The sequence below is a fragment of the Corylus avellana genome, chromosome ca7 (genome assembly GCF_901000735.1).
Source record: "Corylus avellana chromosome ca7, CavTom2PMs-1.0".
NCBI classification, from domain to species: domain Eukaryota; kingdom Viridiplantae; phylum Streptophyta; class Magnoliopsida; order Fagales; family Betulaceae; genus Corylus; species Corylus avellana.
Window position 1 is genome coordinate 17,112,466 of NC_081547.1, and position 19,813 is coordinate 17,132,278.

At 36.5% G+C, this 19,813-nt stretch overlaps 1 protein-coding gene across 1 annotated transcript; it reads left to right on the forward strand.

Moving 5' to 3' along the window:
* The first annotated feature begins 402 nt into the window (after positions 1-402).
* Positions 403-1,807, forward strand: LOC132188591 (protein JINGUBANG-like). Its single transcript, XM_059603091.1, has one exon. It carries the CDS (start codon positions 422-424, stop codon positions 1,772-1,774), a length of 1,353 nt encoding a protein of 450 aa, XP_059459074.1. The 5' UTR covers positions 403-421; the 3' UTR covers positions 1,775-1,807.
* The last annotated feature ends 18,006 nt before the right edge of the window (positions 1,808-19,813 follow it).

A 19,813-nucleotide genomic window follows, 5' to 3' on the forward strand; every position in this document is an offset into this window, starting at 1 on the left:
GTTGTGTTGCAGATGCATTGGGAAGCGCAAAAAACCAGGAGTGAAGAGGCTTAGAAGAAAGTGTACACACCATACCCGAAACTGTATACATATACTAGTATGCAAAAGTAAGAATGGTAGCCAACAACCATCTCATTAATTAATTAAGCATAGATTTCTTGTAAAGAAAAGAAGAATGAAAATTGTGAGCTAAGCAACATTCACCAACATCATATTAATTAATTAATGTTTATTACTTATTTTTTATTTTAATAGATGAAAGTAAATTAGTTATGTAAATTTGAATGCCTTTGTAAAGAGCCTTAATTAACTGGTCCCTTTAGAGTTTAGACAGCCCCGAACATTGAAGTTGATACAAAGCAAAAGAGCCATTGATCCATCAGTTTTTACAGCACAATTATCTGCACCCTTCTCTTTGGTCATGGACCTAAGAAGCTTCACAGATGAAGAAAGGAAGAACATCAATATACCAAGAAGAGTAGTCTCCTATAGCGGCGGCGGCGCTCAGTCGAATTCATCTGAGCCGAACATCATCCAGTTTTCTTCTCCAAGGCCATCTTCTGCTTCAGCAACATCAATCCCACTTCACCCTATGAGCCCCGAGACACCCTGGGCGCTCTCCCCCATCCGCACATCTCCCTCTCAACCCCTTCTTTACCATTGCATCGCCTCTCTCCACCGCCGTGAAGGTAACATCTTCTCCATCGCACTCACTAAAGATTTTCTTTTCACCGGCTCCGAGAGCCGCCGCATCCACGTCTGGAAGCAGCCGGACTGCACCGAAATCGGCTACATAAGGGCTAGTTCCGGCCAAGTTCGCGCCCTCCTGTCCTACGGGAGAATGCTCTTCACCACACACAGTGACTGCAAAATCCGCATATGGAATGTGTCCATCACTGAAAATTTCAGACCCAAGAAGATTACGACATTGCCTCAAAGAAACCCATTTTACATGTTTTCAAGAAAGAGCAACTCTCAGCACAAGAACATCATCTCATGTCTTGCTTACAACCATGAAGAAAAGCTTCTGTACACAGGTTCCTGGGACAAAACCGTCAAGGCGTGGAATGTCTCCGACAGGCAATGTGTGGATTCCTTTGTTGCCCACGACGGCCATGTCAATGCAATTGTCATCAACGAGCAGGATGGCTGCGTTTTCACTTGCTCATCCGACGGCTCAGTGAAGATCTGGAGAAGGGTATTTGGAGAAAACTCCCACATTCTCACCATGACCCTCAAGTTTCAACTCTCCCCTGTTAATGCTCTGGCGTTGAACATGTCAGCAGGCACCTGCTTGCTCTACTCTGGGTCGTCGGATGGGCTGATAAACTTCTGGGAGAAGGAAAAGCTGTCGGGTAGATATAACCATGGAGGGTTTCTTCAAGGCCACCATTTTGCTGTGCTTTGCTTGGTAGCCGTAGGAGACATAGTGTTTAGTGGCTCAGAGGATTCAACCATCAGGATTTGGAGGAGAGAGGAAGGAAATTGCTTGCATTCGTGTCTTTCTGTCGTGGAAGGACATCATGGGCCAGTGAGATGCTTGGCTGCTTCTTTGGAGTCTGATAATTTGGTCAAGTGTTTGCTGATTTACAGTGCAAGCTTTGATCAAACATTGAAGGTATGGCGGGTCAAGATATATCCTGCTGACAAGGATAACTTGGAGGAGCCATTGAAATCAGATCAGCAGCATAGAGAAACTGTGGAGTTCGAGATGAGTCCAGTTTTGTCGCCATCGTGGGTGGAAAAGAAGCTTCAAGGAGATCATTTTCAGTAGCTTGTAATGTAAGCTTTAGTTTTAGTATGCTTAATTTTTGTGGTTAATAAAATGACCTAGTTTATAATTTGTTTTTACATTATATATATATTTTTTCAACTGAAAAACTTCATTTTTTTTTTTTTTTTTTAAACCGTGAACATATCTTCCTAAATTAAATATTTCATGTAGTTTATTATTATTATTTTTTCTTTTGCACTGAAAATAAGAAATTATTAACATTTAAAATTTCAAAATAAAACTTGCTTAGAAGGAATGTGACCATTTTTATCATTTACAAAAAGATGAAAACTCTCCAAGTGTAAGGGAATGTGAATTCTCACTCTCTCAACATATCTAGCAATTCATATTTTCTTGAGTAATTAGGTTCTGTTTAGCAATGAACTTTCCCAAGACTCACTTTTTTTCAACTTCCTCACATTCTTATTTTTCATATCAAATTAATCACTTTTTATTACTATTCAAATAAAAAACTCACCACAAAACATAACTTTTTCACTTTTTTCATACAAAAAATTCTAAATTTTTATCTACTTTATATAACATCAATCAATTCCAAACCAAAAATTACCTTCCAAGTCCATTGTCCAGCGGACCATAGATTCCCTCACTTTAATAAAGTGTAACAAAATGAGATAATCTTTTAGTATTAAGTATTCATATCCGGCTCAACAAAAGTTTAACTAAATTTAGTCAAAATATCATTTTTTTTTTCTATTTTAGCTATCAACTTTTTTAAAGTACCTACATCCGGCTCAACATTTTAACTATCAAATTTTAATATTTTATTTAATATTTAATATTTTTATTATTTTTTATTCTTTATGTAGTTCTACGAGGAATGAGAGAGAAGTTTAAATAATTTTTAATTAGAGGAGAGATGATTAAACGGTTTTTTTATTAATAAAATTATACATTGTTAAGCTATAGCGCTCAACAAAGTTGTTGAGTACTATAACTTCAAAACAAACTCTTGACTAGTTTATTGAGCTGAAGCTGAATGTGAATGCTCTTTGTTTTGAAAATGATTACCCATTCTACTTAATTGCCCCATAAAAGTTGTTAGCAATTGTCTATTTTGAAGTTTGACGTCAGCCTTTTTTCAACCCAAAGAAAGAAAGTTGATTCACCCAACTTAGCTAAATCTTGAATGGGGACATTAATGGGGCAGACCTGTGCCTGAAGTGGTCCATAAATTTAGGAACAACTCTTGTAATTAGAAAAGATGTCCATGTCGTAACTCATCACATTCAAACAAGGTACATGTGGCTCACTGATAGCTTACCTACAATTTTCATTTTCTTTTATTTCACTGCAATATTATTAAGACTTGCACCCATTGCCATTAATATGCTCAAAATTCTCGAAATACCTGTTTTTTATTTTATTTTTGTTTATATTTTTAATTTTATTTTTTATATATATAAAAAAAGGGATATTTTGTAACTTTTGACAAAATTTAACGGAATGGGGTAATGGAAAGAAATTAAAATCCTGAGTTTGACTACCCTAAAATGTTTTACCTTTAATGTACTGATCAAATGGTTTCCACGTCATCAACAAATCTTTGCGGTGATAGAATGATGATTGATAATCTTTTGGTTAGATTGTCATTAACTGCTGCAGAATTTTCAAATCTTATTTTTCTGCATAATTGTGTTTTTATTTTTCTGCATAACTATATTTAACAAATGACTCTGATAAACATAAGTGCATATAGATTGATGAAATATGAAGGAGAAGAAGAAGAAACAAAAATGGGAACTTTAACATCTCATCTCCACTGAAATTGAATGCTTTTCTGTAGAAAGCTCTGATTCTCCCTAAAAGACTATCTATTCACCATTATCCTGAAATATGCTAGAACTGATAGTCGAGTTAGTTATTTCAGTCACTGTATCAGATGCCTTTATGACATGCTGGACATTAGAAATATCGCTAGATGTGCCACACAGAACTTCTTGAACTTGACTTCTATCTTCTGATTCAGCTATTACATCCTTTTCCAAGCAGTCTGCAAATTCACAGTAGAGGTAATAAACCATCAAATATTCCTTTGACAAAAGCCTATTGTTACCGAAAGAGTATCATGATCTCTGTTATAGCTTGTATGAACGGCTTAGACACAAAAGATGGAAGCTATTATATTATTCAACTTATTAAACTTAATACAAACAACAAAATATATAGGCTAAACTCTACTGACACAAAGACCAAATTACCCTTGAAACCCTAATGACTCAAACCCTAATATCTCTTCTAACACTCTCCCTCAAGCTGGAGCATATACATCATATGAATCCAGCTTGGAAGAAACAAGCAAATGATAAAAACAACTAGAAAAACATACTCTAACACTACCCCTCAAGCTGGAACAGCTTGGAGTACACAATACAAATAAGATAATTAAATAAAACTTCAATGCCGGTCGAAAACATGTCGGAAACTTGAACAACCATGATTTGATCGGATCTCGCCGCAAAACACCAAGGCCGGTTGGATAAATCGATCACAACATTGGATCGGTTCTTGCCAGAGAATCTAAGGCCGGTCGGATACATCGATCAATAACAACTTGAGATCGGTTCTTGTCGCAAAACACCAAGGCCGGTCGGATACATCGATCACAACAATGGATCGGTTCTCGCCACAAAACACCTAGGCTAGTCGGATACATTGATCACCAACAACAACCAACAACTAACAACAATTATATTTCATATGATGAACCAACAAGTTTCACCGGAAAACAGATACTGGAAAAACAAAAAACTTCGTCGGAACTTCATCAGAACTTCGTCAGAGCTTCAAAACAGGCAGGAAACACTCAAAAAACAGGCCGGTAGTACCTAAAAACAAAAGAAAAACACTGAAAACAGAACATAAACAATCACTGAAATTGAAGCACGTCGGACCTTTGCCGGGGTAACGCCGGAGAAGACATAAAACTCCGGCCTCTACAGAACATGCTGACCATCATACCCAGCAACAAAAACTCGCACCCCAGAAGCGACTACAATGCTGATTTTTTTTTTCTTTTTATTTTTTTTTTCAATGGCTGCTGTACCATGCCGGCCACCTTACACCAACCACTACAGACGACACCAGCAACCACAGAACAGGCCGACCAACATCACAGAACACCAAAAACAAACTAAACACTTTTTTTTTTTCCTCATCGGAAGAGTTCCGGTCACCATAAACAAAAAAAAAAAAAAGAAAAAAAAAAGTGCTTTGGAGAGCTCTATGAAGGTACTGCCCGTCTGGGCATTAAGCCCACATGGGCAATCCTACCAACCGGAGAAAAAAAAAAACAAAAACAAAAACAAAACAAAATAAATATAGCGAAAAAAACACTACTACAAAGGATTCAAACCCTAAGGCTTTGATATCATGTTATAGTTTGTATGAACGGTTTACACACAAAAGGCGGAGGCTATAATATTATTCAACTTATTAAACTTAATACAAACAACCAAATATATAGGCTAAATCCGACTGACATAAAGACGAAACTACCCTTGAAACCCTAATGTCTCAAAGCCTAATATATCTTCTAACAATCTCAAAGCGACTGCTTTATGATATTGTCAAAGTCAATCGTCAACATCAAGTTGACAAAAAGTGGATAATACCATGCTTCTATTACTCTTGATGATTCAAAAACAGAGAGAAATCCCTTGGTTTTTTTATGGTTTTTTTTTTTTTTTTTCCATAATAAGTTGCACATGCACCTAATGGGTTGGTTAACTCAGGATCTCACCCTCCACTACAGGGGAGGAGATGCCATTTGAACTACATGCAAACCATTATAATTTTAATTTTAAAAATCCATAGATTAATTAAGATGTGATGACATAAATAAACTCCACCACCGGAGAAACGTTGTATAATCAGATCAAAAGCAGTGGATGATCTTTGTTCTGAGCTTGTTATGCAAACAAAAAACAAAGGGTTTACAAATATAAAGACCACGAAAAAAAGAAAAAAAGAAAAGAAAAGAAAAGGAAGTAGAACCGGACAAATTCTTTGGGTCAATCATTCCAGCTGCTAGACGATATTTTGATGGTACATGAAGATAACCTTCACTAGAAATGGCTTGAGTACAAATTGGTCTCCATATAGGAGTGACTGTTTTGCGCTTTTTGTTCTCATCCATAGCACTTTGCTTATCCTTTCCACCACCAATTTTCAAATTATAGCTTAAGCCATGATAAACACATTGTCCCTATGACATGAATTGGGGTTAGAACAATCAAGCTAATGTCTAACTAAAATAAGCTTTCACAACTACCCAAAATGAATGCAAATCTAGATCTGAATTAGTTGCATCATGAGAAGCAGTTTTATCTAAGAACCACGATTTTTTTTTTTTTTTGGATGAATAAGAATTTCATATACTAAACAAGAATACAGAACACCTTCCAGGATCCCAGTTCGTGTTACAAAACACAACCAGAAACTAGAAAAGAATCAAGAGTAAAGGACAACAAAATCTTTACAAAACACTACAACAATGCCTCTAAAGACAGAACCTACAAAAAAAAAAAAAAAACTCAACTATCACAAGTCAAGAACAGCAATAATAGATTCTTCTCTGCTCAATTACATTAATAGATCAATTGGTGTTAGAGGTGAACACCAATTTCAGATGCTCAGTGAAATTAATCTACCATTCTTTGTGCAAATTAAATAGTCACACAGTAGTAAAATAATAATCAAGCAAACCCACAAGCAAGACACCAAGATTTTTACATGAAAAACCCTCCAATGCAAAGGTAAAAACCACGAGACCTAATCCAGTTAAATCTTCCACTATCAACAATAATGAGTTTACAATTGTCTTCCCTAGAGAAATATCTAGAGGTTATCACTACATCAAGAATACATGCATTCTTGGATGAAACATAAATTCATCTCCCTAAAATGGATTCCAACAAGAATAAAGAAATATCTCACCAAGTAGGTATTAGCAACCAAGTGACCGGAGAGGAATTCCAATGATTGACACCAGTCAATACGTAGCACTCATCATCAGGAGCAACATACTAAAATTGCATCAAGATCGGACCATAAACGACATTCCAAACTCTAACGGATGTGAAAAAGGCGAAACCCTTTTTCTTCCTTTTCTTTTCTCCTTGCGCCGCACTCTTTCTTTCTTCTTATTTTTCTCTTCTTTTGTCTCACTGAAGAAACACACACGCATAGTGGTTTCTTTTATACTACAAACAAAAGGGTTTTTACCCTTTGCTTGCCACGTGGGTTGGTCCCCACATAAGAGGGACCACCCCAACAAATCTCCCCCTCTCGACTATGTGGGAGGCTCCACCAAGCCCGCCGCACTTCTGCAAATTTCAAGCTTTTGCATAGGCAATGGTTTTGTCATCATATCTGACCCATTGTCATTAGTACGGATTTTCTCAATCTGTAATAGCTTATCCGCCAGTGCATCATAAATCCAATGACACTTAACATCGATATATTTTGATCTTGAATGAAAAGTTGAATTCTTACTGAGATGTGTTGTGCCAAATACTACCTAAATTAATAGATAATAATTTGTATGTTTTAACTCGCAAGCGCACAAGATCAAAATAATACAGCAAGTATGAGATCGTTCCCATGAAGATTGTTGATTTCGCTTAAAATTAATTAAAATATCAACTTTGTCACGAAATTGATATTATGAAAATGAATAAAGCTAAAGATAAAGGTAGGGCTTTGATATCCACCACTAATCATGCTCAAATAATATAACAATATGCCAATGCTCTAATTATATTATGAATACCTAATGTTTGCCAACCTAAGGGTATAGGTGTCTAGTCCTTAAGCTATTGATCTCCCTAAGCAACGAATTAGGCATAAGTGTCTACTTTAATTATTTTCTTTCTTAAATGATTTAGTATGGGTGTCTACTAAGTTGTTTTTCAAGAAATCATAAATCTATAAAAATCGACAAATACATGAAGCCTAGGGCATGGGTGTCTACTCCCGATTCTCAATGTTGATTAACCCAAGAACTCGGGGTGAGATTCTTTTGTTACTCTATTAAACCAAGGACTCGATCATCCAAATTGATTTAAATAACTAATCCATACCACATGCATATAATGGTCAATCACACACATATAAGGAATTCAATAAAGCAGAAATTAATCAAGTTAAGCATCACAATATGATTATCACAAAGGCGCCGGTATTAAAATATTAAATAAACATAATTAGGGCTTCAATCTATCCCTACTAAAGAGTTAGTTACACATAATTAAAATAAAACTAAAAAGAAAAGGGAAAGAAAGAACCAAAAACGACTCCTTAAAGTAGCATCCAATTCGTCTGCTCAAAGTTGTCTCCTTGAAATTGTGTATTGAATTATGAGGCTTAGATGTCTATTTATAGGGCTTAGGAGAGTCCTAGAAGCCCTAGTAATCCTAGGAAATTCGGAGATTTAAGTCCTAGTCCAATTAGGATAAATAAAACCTAAGTCCAAATCGGAATAAGATTCGTCTAGAATTGCGTTCCTATCTTGCGGGATAATTTTGGAATAGCAGCAATCCGAATTAGGAAAATGCTAGTTCACAATGATTTCTAGCATTTTGAGTTAGCTTTCTAGTACCACTTAAATCATCTCAATCGATTATTTGAGCTAAAAGTTATGGTCAAAATACTGAGACGTGTGCAGAATTCAAATTTGAATCCAATCCGATTTTGACTCCAATTTGAGAAATTTCGATTTAATGATTAAACTTAACACATCATATAGGTTCTCTATTATGATTAGTTAAGCTTAACCATATCTTCTAGGTCTTCTGAATTTTCCCTTTAAGCATGGAACTTTTCCTGAAACGCTTTCTTTTCTTCCATTACCAACAAAAACACAGAAAAGAAATAAAATAGCACAACATAACAAGACTAAGAAATTAACAAGTGTAAATTAAGGGCTAAAATATGAATATTTTGGCACTTGTCACACTTTCAAACTTACATATTGCTAGTCCCTTAGCAATACGAAACTAAAAACAAAATGAAAAATAAAAAACAAAAAGATAAATCCATCTTTTGTAGGATGTACGATTGCATTTAGCGTATGTAACAAGCCTTTTAAACCTCTAGGCATTCCCTAGTGGACGAGTGAAGTCTCGTGAGGGTTTTCTAGGAATGTTACCCACAAACATTATGCAAGAATTCAAGTTATCCAAAAATTGAGTGTCACTCAAAACCATGATTTTCATTCATTAGCAAACTTAAAAAGATAAACTTCATCTTCACAATGAATTGAAATTTTAAAGTCTAATCACTTACAAAGACAGACTAAGGCATCACAAGTTTGAAACAGTGTAAAGTGGACTAGCACACAATATGAAGCTTCTAATTATTTTCAATGTGCACTGCCTCAATATCTCAAGTCACTCAAAGTTCACTGAAATCCCCATTAGAATGAATAACTATGGCATAACTTTCTCTCTATTTTTTTTTCTTTTCTTTTTGGTCAGGTTGTGCAATGTTTGGTTCTCTTAAGCTTTCTAATTGACCAATGTAGTGAGTGTTAGGCCAATGATTCCCAAACCAGGTGGTTTTAGGGCATTTGGTGTAAAACACCCATAAGGACTTACTAACTTGAGTAAAAAAGGATACGAAACCAACTTAACCATGACATTAACCAAATCAAAATTCTTCACCTTTTAACGTGAACACTCAATGCTTTGAGGCAAGAGGACCAGTTACTTAGTGAAAAGCTTATCAATGATCATCATTTTTTTTTTTCTATACTCTTTTTCTCTTTTTATATATATAAATATGCCAAAGTATCCATCTAATAAGTCACTCAGTTTCACCCAAGACATAGAAACACACACATCAGACTTTCATGTCATACCCTACAAATTATATGCTAATGTGCTTGTGTAGATCAGATCAAACATATGAATTCCCAACTGCCAAAAGCAACTAACCAATTGAAAAATCCTATTATCAGATTATGTGTTCAAAATTTTAAGCTCACCAATTAGAATCAAATCACAATTTTTAAGATCAACCAAAATTTTAAGACAACATGAATATGCATATTTTTTTCTTTTTTAAAAAATTGGACAAAGTGTGTGTAAAGTGTCTCTCATACCCCCAAACTTAAATTACACATTGTCCCCAATGTGTGTATAACATGGAAAGATCTTACCCTTGAGATGGACGAAACAGTCTGGAATAGCATAGCTTATAACATACCCCCAAACTTGAATTGAAGCACACTTGTCCCCGCAAAACAAAACATTATAGTAACAAAGGAAAACAAAAACAAAATAAAAATAACCAACAGAAAAATAAAACAAACATGAAATCAAAATGATATGCTATGGGGTGCCTTCCATGAGTGCTAAGTTTAATGTCTTCAGCTAGACTGTGACACTTTAAACTTGAAGCACCAGTCTTTCTTTCTCTTGCACCAAAGGAAATTAATTTTTTCTATTGCAAGGTGATTCCAAATGTTTATAGATCGGGGAGAACCACTTTGAGTTTTCTCCAACAGTTTCTCATCCGAGAGGAAATCATGAACTGGATAATACTCAGGGAATTCATCTATCTTGATGTCCTCAATTTGCTCATCACATAACCCCAGCAGAATTCTCTCTTGGATTCTTGGTAATTCGAGAATATGAGCTGATGTTGAAGAAGTCTCAGTGCTCTATTCCTTTTCCGGATGTAGCTCCTCTAGAACCTCAGTTTGCTCATCTTCTTCTTCCACCTTGTTGTTCTCAAGTGTGGAATCCAATAAGGCCTCAGCTTGCTCACGTATCATGTCAAGGTCCAGATCAAATTCATATTGAGCAAAGTGCTCTTCCAATGGATCCTCCAGACTTGGCTCACTATACATCTCAGCTTGCTTGAGGAACTTGTTAAGATCCAGGTCAAATTCAAATTGATCAAAATGCTCATTCAATGGATTCTCAAGACTTGGCTCATTAGAAGTCTCAGCATACTCAAGTAGCATGTCCAGGTCTAGGTCACCTCCAAATTCATCAAAGCACTCTCTCAAAGGATCCTCAAGACTTGGCTCATTAGAAGTTTCAGCATCCTCAAGTAGCTTTTCCAGGTCTAGGTCACCTCCAATTTGATCAAAACGCTCTCCCATCAGATCCTCAAGACTTGGCTCACAAAAACTCTCCTCAACAGTTTCTTCATTCCCAGATGTGGTGGTTGTTTGCTCATAATAGTAAGTGCACTTATCCTCCATGTAGTGCTCATTAGGATTGGCCACCAACTGACTTTGACACTCTTCTTCTTCTTCTTTAAGTATATATGATATTTGCTTAAAGTGATCCTATGTCTTGGCCATGGTGGATTGCAACCGTTGATTATAGGCCTTATTGTGGCTAAGAAAAGCTGACATTGTTTCTTCTAAACTAGAATGCGCTTCTTCTAACGCAGAATTCTTCAGAGGAGGAATCTCTTCTTGGTATTGTTGAGGTGGAGAGGAATATGAATAGTCATATATGGGAAATGGTTCCTCTTCATGAGCTACTATCTTGAAAATGGATTGCCTCAGACTAGGGTTAAGACAAGAATAGGATTGACCATATAATTGTGGAGATGGCTCCTCTTCATGAAGTTGTGGTGCTTGAATTCCAGGAGCTTGAGCTTGCCACGAGAGATTAGACTGTTGGCTCCATGATGGGTTATAAGAATAAAAATAGCTGTCATTCCCCAATGCGTTCATATGACCAAAAAAATCGTTAGAAATTTGTCTTATTGAGGGACAATTTCTAACATGGTGATAAGGGTCATGGCAAAATGAACATGGTCCATGGGGTGTCGGAATGTTTCCCCACATGTGTGAAAACAAAAATAAAATAACAAAAAGAAGTTAAAATTAAAAGGGAAATAAAAACAAAATTAAAACTTACGAAAATGCAAACTCGAACGACCCTGCATGAAACAAAAGAAAAAAAAAATTAGATCTATAATTAAAACAGTTTCTGTGCTATTGTCCAGATGTGTGATCGATCGCACTTGCTAATGCGCTTGATCGCCCTGGAATGGGCGCTCGAGTGCACCTCCGGAGGCAGAACAGGAACTGTGAAAAAATTAGAAAAAAAAAAAAAAAATTAAGGAAAATAAATTCCAAACAAAATCAAACAATCCCTGGTAACGGCGCCAAAAACTTGTTGTGCCAAATATTACTTAAATTAATAGATAATAATTGTTATGTTTTAACTTGCAAGTGCACAAGATCAAAACAGTAATATAGTGCAGCAAGTACGAAATCGTTCCCATGGAGATTGTTGATTTCGCTTAGAATTAATTAAAATATCAACTTTGTCACGAAATTGATATTATGAAAATGAATAAAGATAAAGACAAAGGTAGGGCTTTGATATCCACCACTAATCATGTTCAAATAATATAACAATATGTTAATGCTCTAATCATATTATGAATATCTAATGTTTGCCAACCTAAGGGTATGAGTGTCTACTTCTTAAGCTATTGATCTCCTTAAGCAACGAATTAGGCATAAGTGTCTACTCTAATTCTTTTCTTTCTTAAAAGATTTAGCATGAGTTTCTACTAAGTTGTTCTTCAAGAAAGCATAAATCTATGGAAATCGACAAACACATGAGGCTTAGGGCATGTGTGTCTACTCCCGGTTCCCCATGTTGATTAACCCAAGAACTCAGGGTGAGATTCTTTTGTTACTCTATTAAACCAAGGACTCGATTATCCAAATTGATTTAAATAATTAATCCATACTACATGCATATAATGGCCAATCACATACATATGAGGAATTCAATAAAACAAAAATTAATCAAGTTAAGCATCACAATATGATTATTGCAAAGGCGCCAATATTGAAATATTAAATAAACATAATTAGGGCTTCAATCTAGCCATACTAAAGATTTAGTTACACATAATTAAAATAAAACTAAAAAGAAAAGGGAAAGAAAGAACCAAAAATGACTCCTTGAAGTAGCCTCCAATTCCTCTTCCCAAAGTTGTCTCCTTGAAATTGTGTGTTGAATTGTGAGGCTTAGAGGTCTATTTATAGGGCTTAGGAGAGTCCTAGAAGCCCTAGTAATCCTAAAAAATTTGGAGATTTAAGTCCTAGTCCAATTAGGATAAAGAAAACCTAAGTCGAAATCGGAATAGGATTCGTCTAGAATTGTGTTCCTATCGTTTGAGGTGATTTTGGCATATCAACATTCCGAATTAGGCAAATACTATTTCACAATGATTTGTAGAAAACTCAATCTGTTATTTGAGCAGAAAGTTATGGTCAAAATACCGAGACGTGTGCATAATCCAAATTTGAATCAAATCCGATTTTGACTCCAATTTGAGAAATTTCGATTTAATCATTTCCTTTATTTGATTAAATTTAACCACATCATATAGGTCCTCTATTATGATTAGTTAAGCTTAACCATATCCTCTAGGTCTTCCCAATTTTCACTTTAAGCTTAGAACTTTTCCGGAAACGCTTTCTTTTCTTCCATTACCTACAAAAACACAGAAAACACAAAAAGAAAATAAAATAGCACAACATAACAAGACTAAGAAATTAACAAGTGTAAATTAAGGGCTAAAATATGAATATTTTGGCACTTATCAAGATGGATGGCACTTTGACTGTCACAATAAAGAACATACCTTTCTTGCTATAGACCCAGTTCTTGTAAGAACTTTTTCATCCATAATAGTTCTTTGGCTGCTTCAGTGATAACAATGTATTATGCCTTTGTGGTAGATAAAGCAACACACTTCTGCAATCTAGATTGCCATGACACTACTCCCCCTGAATAAGTTTTCAAGTACCTTGAAGTATATTTTCTAGAATCAATATCCCCAACCATATCTGCATCTGTAAACCCATTAAGCACCTGTTGACCACTGCTAAAGCACAAACATACTCTTAAAGTACCTCTGAGATTGAGAATCCATTTCACAGCTGCCCAATGTTCTTTGCCAGTATTAGGAAGGAACCGACTGACAACTCCAACAGCATGAGCGATGTCAGGCCTTGTACACACCATGGTGTACATTAAACTATCCACGGCTAATGCGTAAGGCATTTTCTTTATTTCATCTTTTTCTTTCTCACTTGTAGGACTTTGCTTTGAACTCAACTTCAAATGACTTGCAAGTGTAGAGCTCACTGGTTTTGCCTTGCTAATGTTGAACTTGTCCAATACCTTCTCGATATAACTCTCTTGTGATAGCCACAATTTTCCTTTCTTCCTATCACGAGAGATCTTCATACCAAGGATCTGCTTTGCGGGTCCCAAGTCCTTCACATTAAAGGACTTACTCAACTCTTTCTTCAATCTGTCAATTTTACTATAGTCACGACAAACAATCAACATGTTGTTCACATATAGCATGTTCAATAATAAATTCCCCATCAGAGAATTTCTTCACAAATACACAATGATCTGCTATAGTTCTCTCATACCTATGATCAACCAAAAAGGAATCAAACTTCTTATATCACTGTCTCGGTGTCTGCTTGAGTCTATACATGCTCTTTTTCAACCGACACACTAATTGTTCTTTGCCTTTAGCTGTGAACCCTTCTGGTTGCTCTATATAAATTTCCTCCTCCAAGTCACCATGAAGGAAAGCAATCTTCGCATCAAGCTGTTCGATCTCCAAATATATTTTGGTAGCCAAACTCAAAACAACTTTGATAGAAGACATCTTTACTACGGGTGAGAAAATTTCATCAAAATCAATGCCCTTCTTTTGACCGAACCCCTTTACAACTAGTCACGCCTTGTACCTTGGCTGTGATCTGTTTGGTTCAATCTTGCATCTGAACACCCATTTATTCTTGAGTGCTCTCTTGCCCTTATGCAGTTCCACTAAATCATATGTGTGATTCCCATGCAAGGATTTCATCTCGTCTTGCATGGCTTCTAACCATTGATTTTTCTGGTCATCTAGCATAACCTCTTGATAACTTTTTGGCTCTCCCCCATCAGAAAGTAACACATACTCATTAATTGAATACGTTCTGGAAGGCTGTCGGTCTCTAGTAGATCTCCTCAATTGAATATCAGCGGATGGTTCTGAAGAAGCTTGCTCTAGATGCTCTTCTGACTCCACATTATCAATTGCAGGCTCACCATTTTCACCAACTGTATCAACTTGTTTTTCTTGTACATCTCCCATGTGTTCATCATGCATCACACAAGGAGGAGTAATTAGATCCAAATAAACATTGTATTCACTGAGAGACTTTGCCTTTTCCTAATCCAAGTATTCAATGGTTTGATCTTCAAAGAATGCGACATCTCTGCTTTGTATGATTCTCTTATTAACTGGATCCCACAATTTGTAACCAAAATCCTCGTGCCCATAACCCATGAAGATACATTGTTTGACTTTGCTATCAAGCTTTGACCTCTCATCTCTAGGGATATGGATGAATGCCCTGCAGCCAAACACTCTCAAGTGCTCAAAAGAAACATATTTCCCTGTCCAAACACTTTGAGGAATGTCACCATCCAAAGGAACTGAAGGAGAAAGATTTATCAAGTCAATTGCTGTCCTCATTGCCTCACCCCAAAAATGTTTAGGCAATTTTGCATAAGAGAGCATACACATGATTCTCTCACAGATGGTTTTGTTCATTCTCTTTGCTACGCCATTATGCTGCAGAGTCTTGGGCACAGTTTTCTCAAGCCTGATCCCATGGCTTTTGCAATACTCTTCAAATGGTTCTCTATATTCACCACCATTGCCTACATGGATGCATTTTAACTGCCTTCCAGTTTCTCTTTCAACTTTCATATGAAAAACTTTGAACACACCCAGTACCTGATCTTTGATTTTCAAAGCAAACACCCATACCTTTCTAGTGTGGTCATCAATAAAAGTCACATAATAAAGTGCACCACTTAGAGTTTTAGTGTTCATAGTGCAGACATCAATGTGAACTAAATCAAGAATAGTATACTTTCTTGATGAAGAGGATTTTTGAAATGATACTCTTCTTTGTTTTCCAACAAGACAATGAGTACAGGGCGTTAATGACATACCTTTATTATTAGGTAGGAGCTGTTCCTTGGCGAGAATCTGAAGTCCCTTCTCACTTATGTGACCAAGCCTCTTGTGCCATAGCTCAGTGGAGTTTTCATTCTTAACAACAATCACATCTCCCTTGACTAGTTTTGCAGCTGTCTTGTAGAGAGTGTTGCTCTTCTTTCCCTGGCTAAGATAATAGAACCCTTGCTTAGTTTCCACTGTCCACTTCCAAGGTAATTGTGGTAGCCTTCATCATCAAGTTTCCCAATAGAAATCAAGTTGAAGCGCATTTCAGGAACATGTCTGACCTCATTGAGAATCAATTTGCACCCAATGCTTGTTTCTAGTTGTATATCTCCCATGCCCACAACTTTACACTTTGCTTCATTTCCAATTCTGACCCTACCAAAATCACCAATGGTGTAGGAAGAGAAGAAATCTCTATGTGGAGTAATATGAAAAGATGTTGTTGTATCAACTACCCACGTAGATTCATCACATGCGAGATTAGCATAAGCTTTATCAAAAGCAAATACCATATTACCATAAGATGCAACTGCTGCAGTGTCTTTTTCTTCTTGACGTTCTTTGTCTTTTCCTTTCAACTGTTCCCTTTTAAACATTATGCAATCTCTTCTTATATGCCCAGGCTTGCCACAGTGAAAACGTTTTATGTATGTTTTGAGTAGGACTTTCCTCTTGACTTGTCACGACTGTCATACCTATGAGGTTTTCTGCTTTTACTTCTCCCCCGCCTTTCTATAACAAGTGCCTCTAAATGAGAAGAAATACTTTACTCTGTTCTTCTTACCTCTTCATTGAACATGCTGTCTTTTACCATACCCATAGTTATCACACCGTTGGGAATCGAATTACTGAGTGACACCACCAAAGTTTCCTAACTGTCTGGCAAAGAATTCAACACAAGTAATGCTTGCACTTCATCATCTAGTGCAAGTTTTATGGTAGACAACTCATTCAACAATCTCTAAAAATTACTCAGATGCTCTGTAACATTATGCCAATCTTTGTACTTCAAATTCACAAGCCTTCTTACCACAAAGGCTTTGTTTTGAGCAATCTTTCGTTCATAAAGACTCTCTAACTTCTGCCAAAGACTGTAAGCATCAACTTCTTTAGCTACGTGATGAAAGACACTTTGATCAACCCACTGCCTAATATATCCAACAGCTTTCCTATTCAATTTCTTCCAATTATCGTTGGTTGCAGCAACTGGTTTGACACCTTTCAACTCAATGGGGTTAAACAATTCCTTGCAATACAAAATATCTTCCATCATAGTCTTCCAAATTGAATAACTGGAAGCTGTGAGTTTAACCATGCTATTAGATGACTCTTTCATTTAATTCACACAAGAACTCCACACGAACAATGAACCAAAGGCTCTGATACCACTTTGTTAAGGGTGAACACCTTTCAGATGCTCAGCGGAATTAATCTACATCTCTTTCTGAAAATTAAATAGTCACACAGTTGCAAAATAATAATCAAGCAAACCTACAAGTAAGGTAAAAACTACGGGACCTAGCCCAGTTAAATTTTTCACTATCAACAATAATGAGTTTACAATTGTCTTCCCTAGAGAAATATCTAGAGGTTATCACCACATCAAGAATATATGCATTCTTGGGTTAAACATAAATTCATCACCCTAAAGTGAATTCTAACAAGAATAAAGAAAGATCTCATCAAATAGGTATTAGCACCCAAGTGGCCGGAGAGGAATTCCAATTATTAACACCAGTCAATACGTAGCACTTGTCGTCAGGAGCAGCATACTAAAATTGCATCAAAATCGGATTACAAACGACCTTCCAAACTCTGACGAATATGAAAAAGGCGAAACCGTTTTTCTTCTTTTTATTTTTCTTTCTCTCCCTGCGCCGCACTCTTTCTTTGTTCTCCTTATTTTTCTCTTCTTTTGTCTCACACAAGAAACACACACGCAAGGTGGTTTCTTTTATACTACAAACAAAAGGGTTTTTACCCTTTGCTTGCCACGTGGGTTGGTCCCCATATAAGAGGGACCACCCCAACAACCGGTAGATTCTAGCTTTGACACGAGCATATTTTCCCAACTTCTCTGAAATTTCCCCTTGCCCAAGATTCTTGATCGAACTTCCCAAACAATAGTTTTTAAGAATCGGTTTCCCCTTGCCATCATGGTTGATCTCATTTATACTTCTCCATATGTTATATATAGTGAAGCCTAAGACAATTCGTCACAACACATCATGCAGGGAATTCTTCTTCTTTTTTTGGCAACCAATCCACAAAACATGAGTCCACATCATAGGAGGATCAACTTCATTGCCTCGAGATATGCAAGCTCTCCATATACGAGACCAAAAACTACATTCAAAGAATAGGTGATCTCTGCTCTCAATACAATTCCTACAGAACAAGCATTGTATATCAGCCTAGCTTATATCCCCACTTAATCATCCTTTCTCGAGTTGTGAGTTTGTTCTTCATAGTAAGCCAAAGAATAAAAGCCTGCTTTGGAATAGCATACGCGAACCACACCAAACTCCACCCTACAACCACTTCCTTCTTTTCTCTAAGAAAATCCCAAGTGCCTGAGCTGCTCACAAAGACACCCTTCTTGGAACCAGCCCAAATAGGTCTATCACAACACCCCTTCTTAACCTCCATAATTCCAGCTTGTATTTCCATCATAGCCTCTGATCTTGCAGGTTTCCAGACCCACTCACCACCTATCAAAATAGAGGACAATTTTTCCTCCAATCTACTTTGGGCTTCATAAACAATCCTTTGGCCATACTCCTCAAATAAATTTCCAGCAAGATGCCAATGATCCACCCACGTGTATGTTTTCCCCATCTCCCACCTCAAATTTAATAAGACTTTTAGTAATATCTCTCAGCTTTAGAATTTTCCTCTAGCCCCAAGAACTATTTTGAGGTAGTCCAACACACCAAAAACTTTTCCCTTTTAGCAGATTTTCTTTAACCCAAGCCACCCAAATGGAACCTGAACGAGCAAAAATACTCCATACGTGCCTAAGCATAGATGTTTTATTCCAAATCTCTAATCTTTTCAGCGCTAGACCACCTTCTTTCTTAGGAAAGCATACATTTACCCATGAAACTTTTGCTTTTGCAATCCCTCCATCCTTCCCATTTCACAGAAATCTATTGAATTTCTGCTCAATAGTTTTAATGATCCTCTTAGGTAGAATGAACATACATGTCCAATACACCTGTAGACTATGCAACACAGAACATATAAGTTGCAGTCCCCCTAGATATGACAAATCCTTAGAAGTCCAAGAGTCAATACGAGTAGTGATTCTATCCATCATATTAGTACAATCTGCAGAGGAGAGCCTATAGGAGATAAGAGGAACACCCAGATATCTAATAGGAAAGTGACCTTCATTCATCTTCAACTCATCCATAATGAGAGACTTTACTCTATCTGAAATTCTAGAACAACATATAGAACTTTTAGAAGGATTTGCTCTTCAACCTGAAAGAACTTCAAATTCCTGCAAAGCTAAACTTATAACAGAAATAGAAGCTAGGTTTGCTTAAGAGAAAATAAAAAGATCATCAGCAAAACACAAGTGGGTTAGCTTCAATCAAGAGCATTTAAGATGGAATTTAAAACCAAAATTAACACCACCGTGCTCAATCATGATTCTAGAAAAAACTTCCATTGCTAAAACAAAAAGGTATGGAGAAAGTGGATTCCCTTGTCTCAACCCTTTCTTCCCTTCAAAGTATCCAGCCAAGGTCCCATTAATGCAATTTGAGAACTTAGGGGTGGTAATAGACTCCTTTATCCAATTAGTGAACTTTATAGGGAAACCAAAATAAAGAAGGCACTGTATAATAAACTCCCAATTTACTAAATCATAAGCCTTCATATATAAGATCCACCTTCAATGTGCATCTAGAATTTACTTCCTTTAACTGCATACCAGTATCAAAAAAACCCTTTACAGCAGCCACTGCCTCATCA

Excerpts from the sequence above, each read along its gene's own strand:
- LOC132188591 (XM_059603091.1), top strand. The coding sequence starts at position 422 with ATGGACCTAAGAAGCTTCACAGATGAAGAAAGGAAGAACATCAATATA.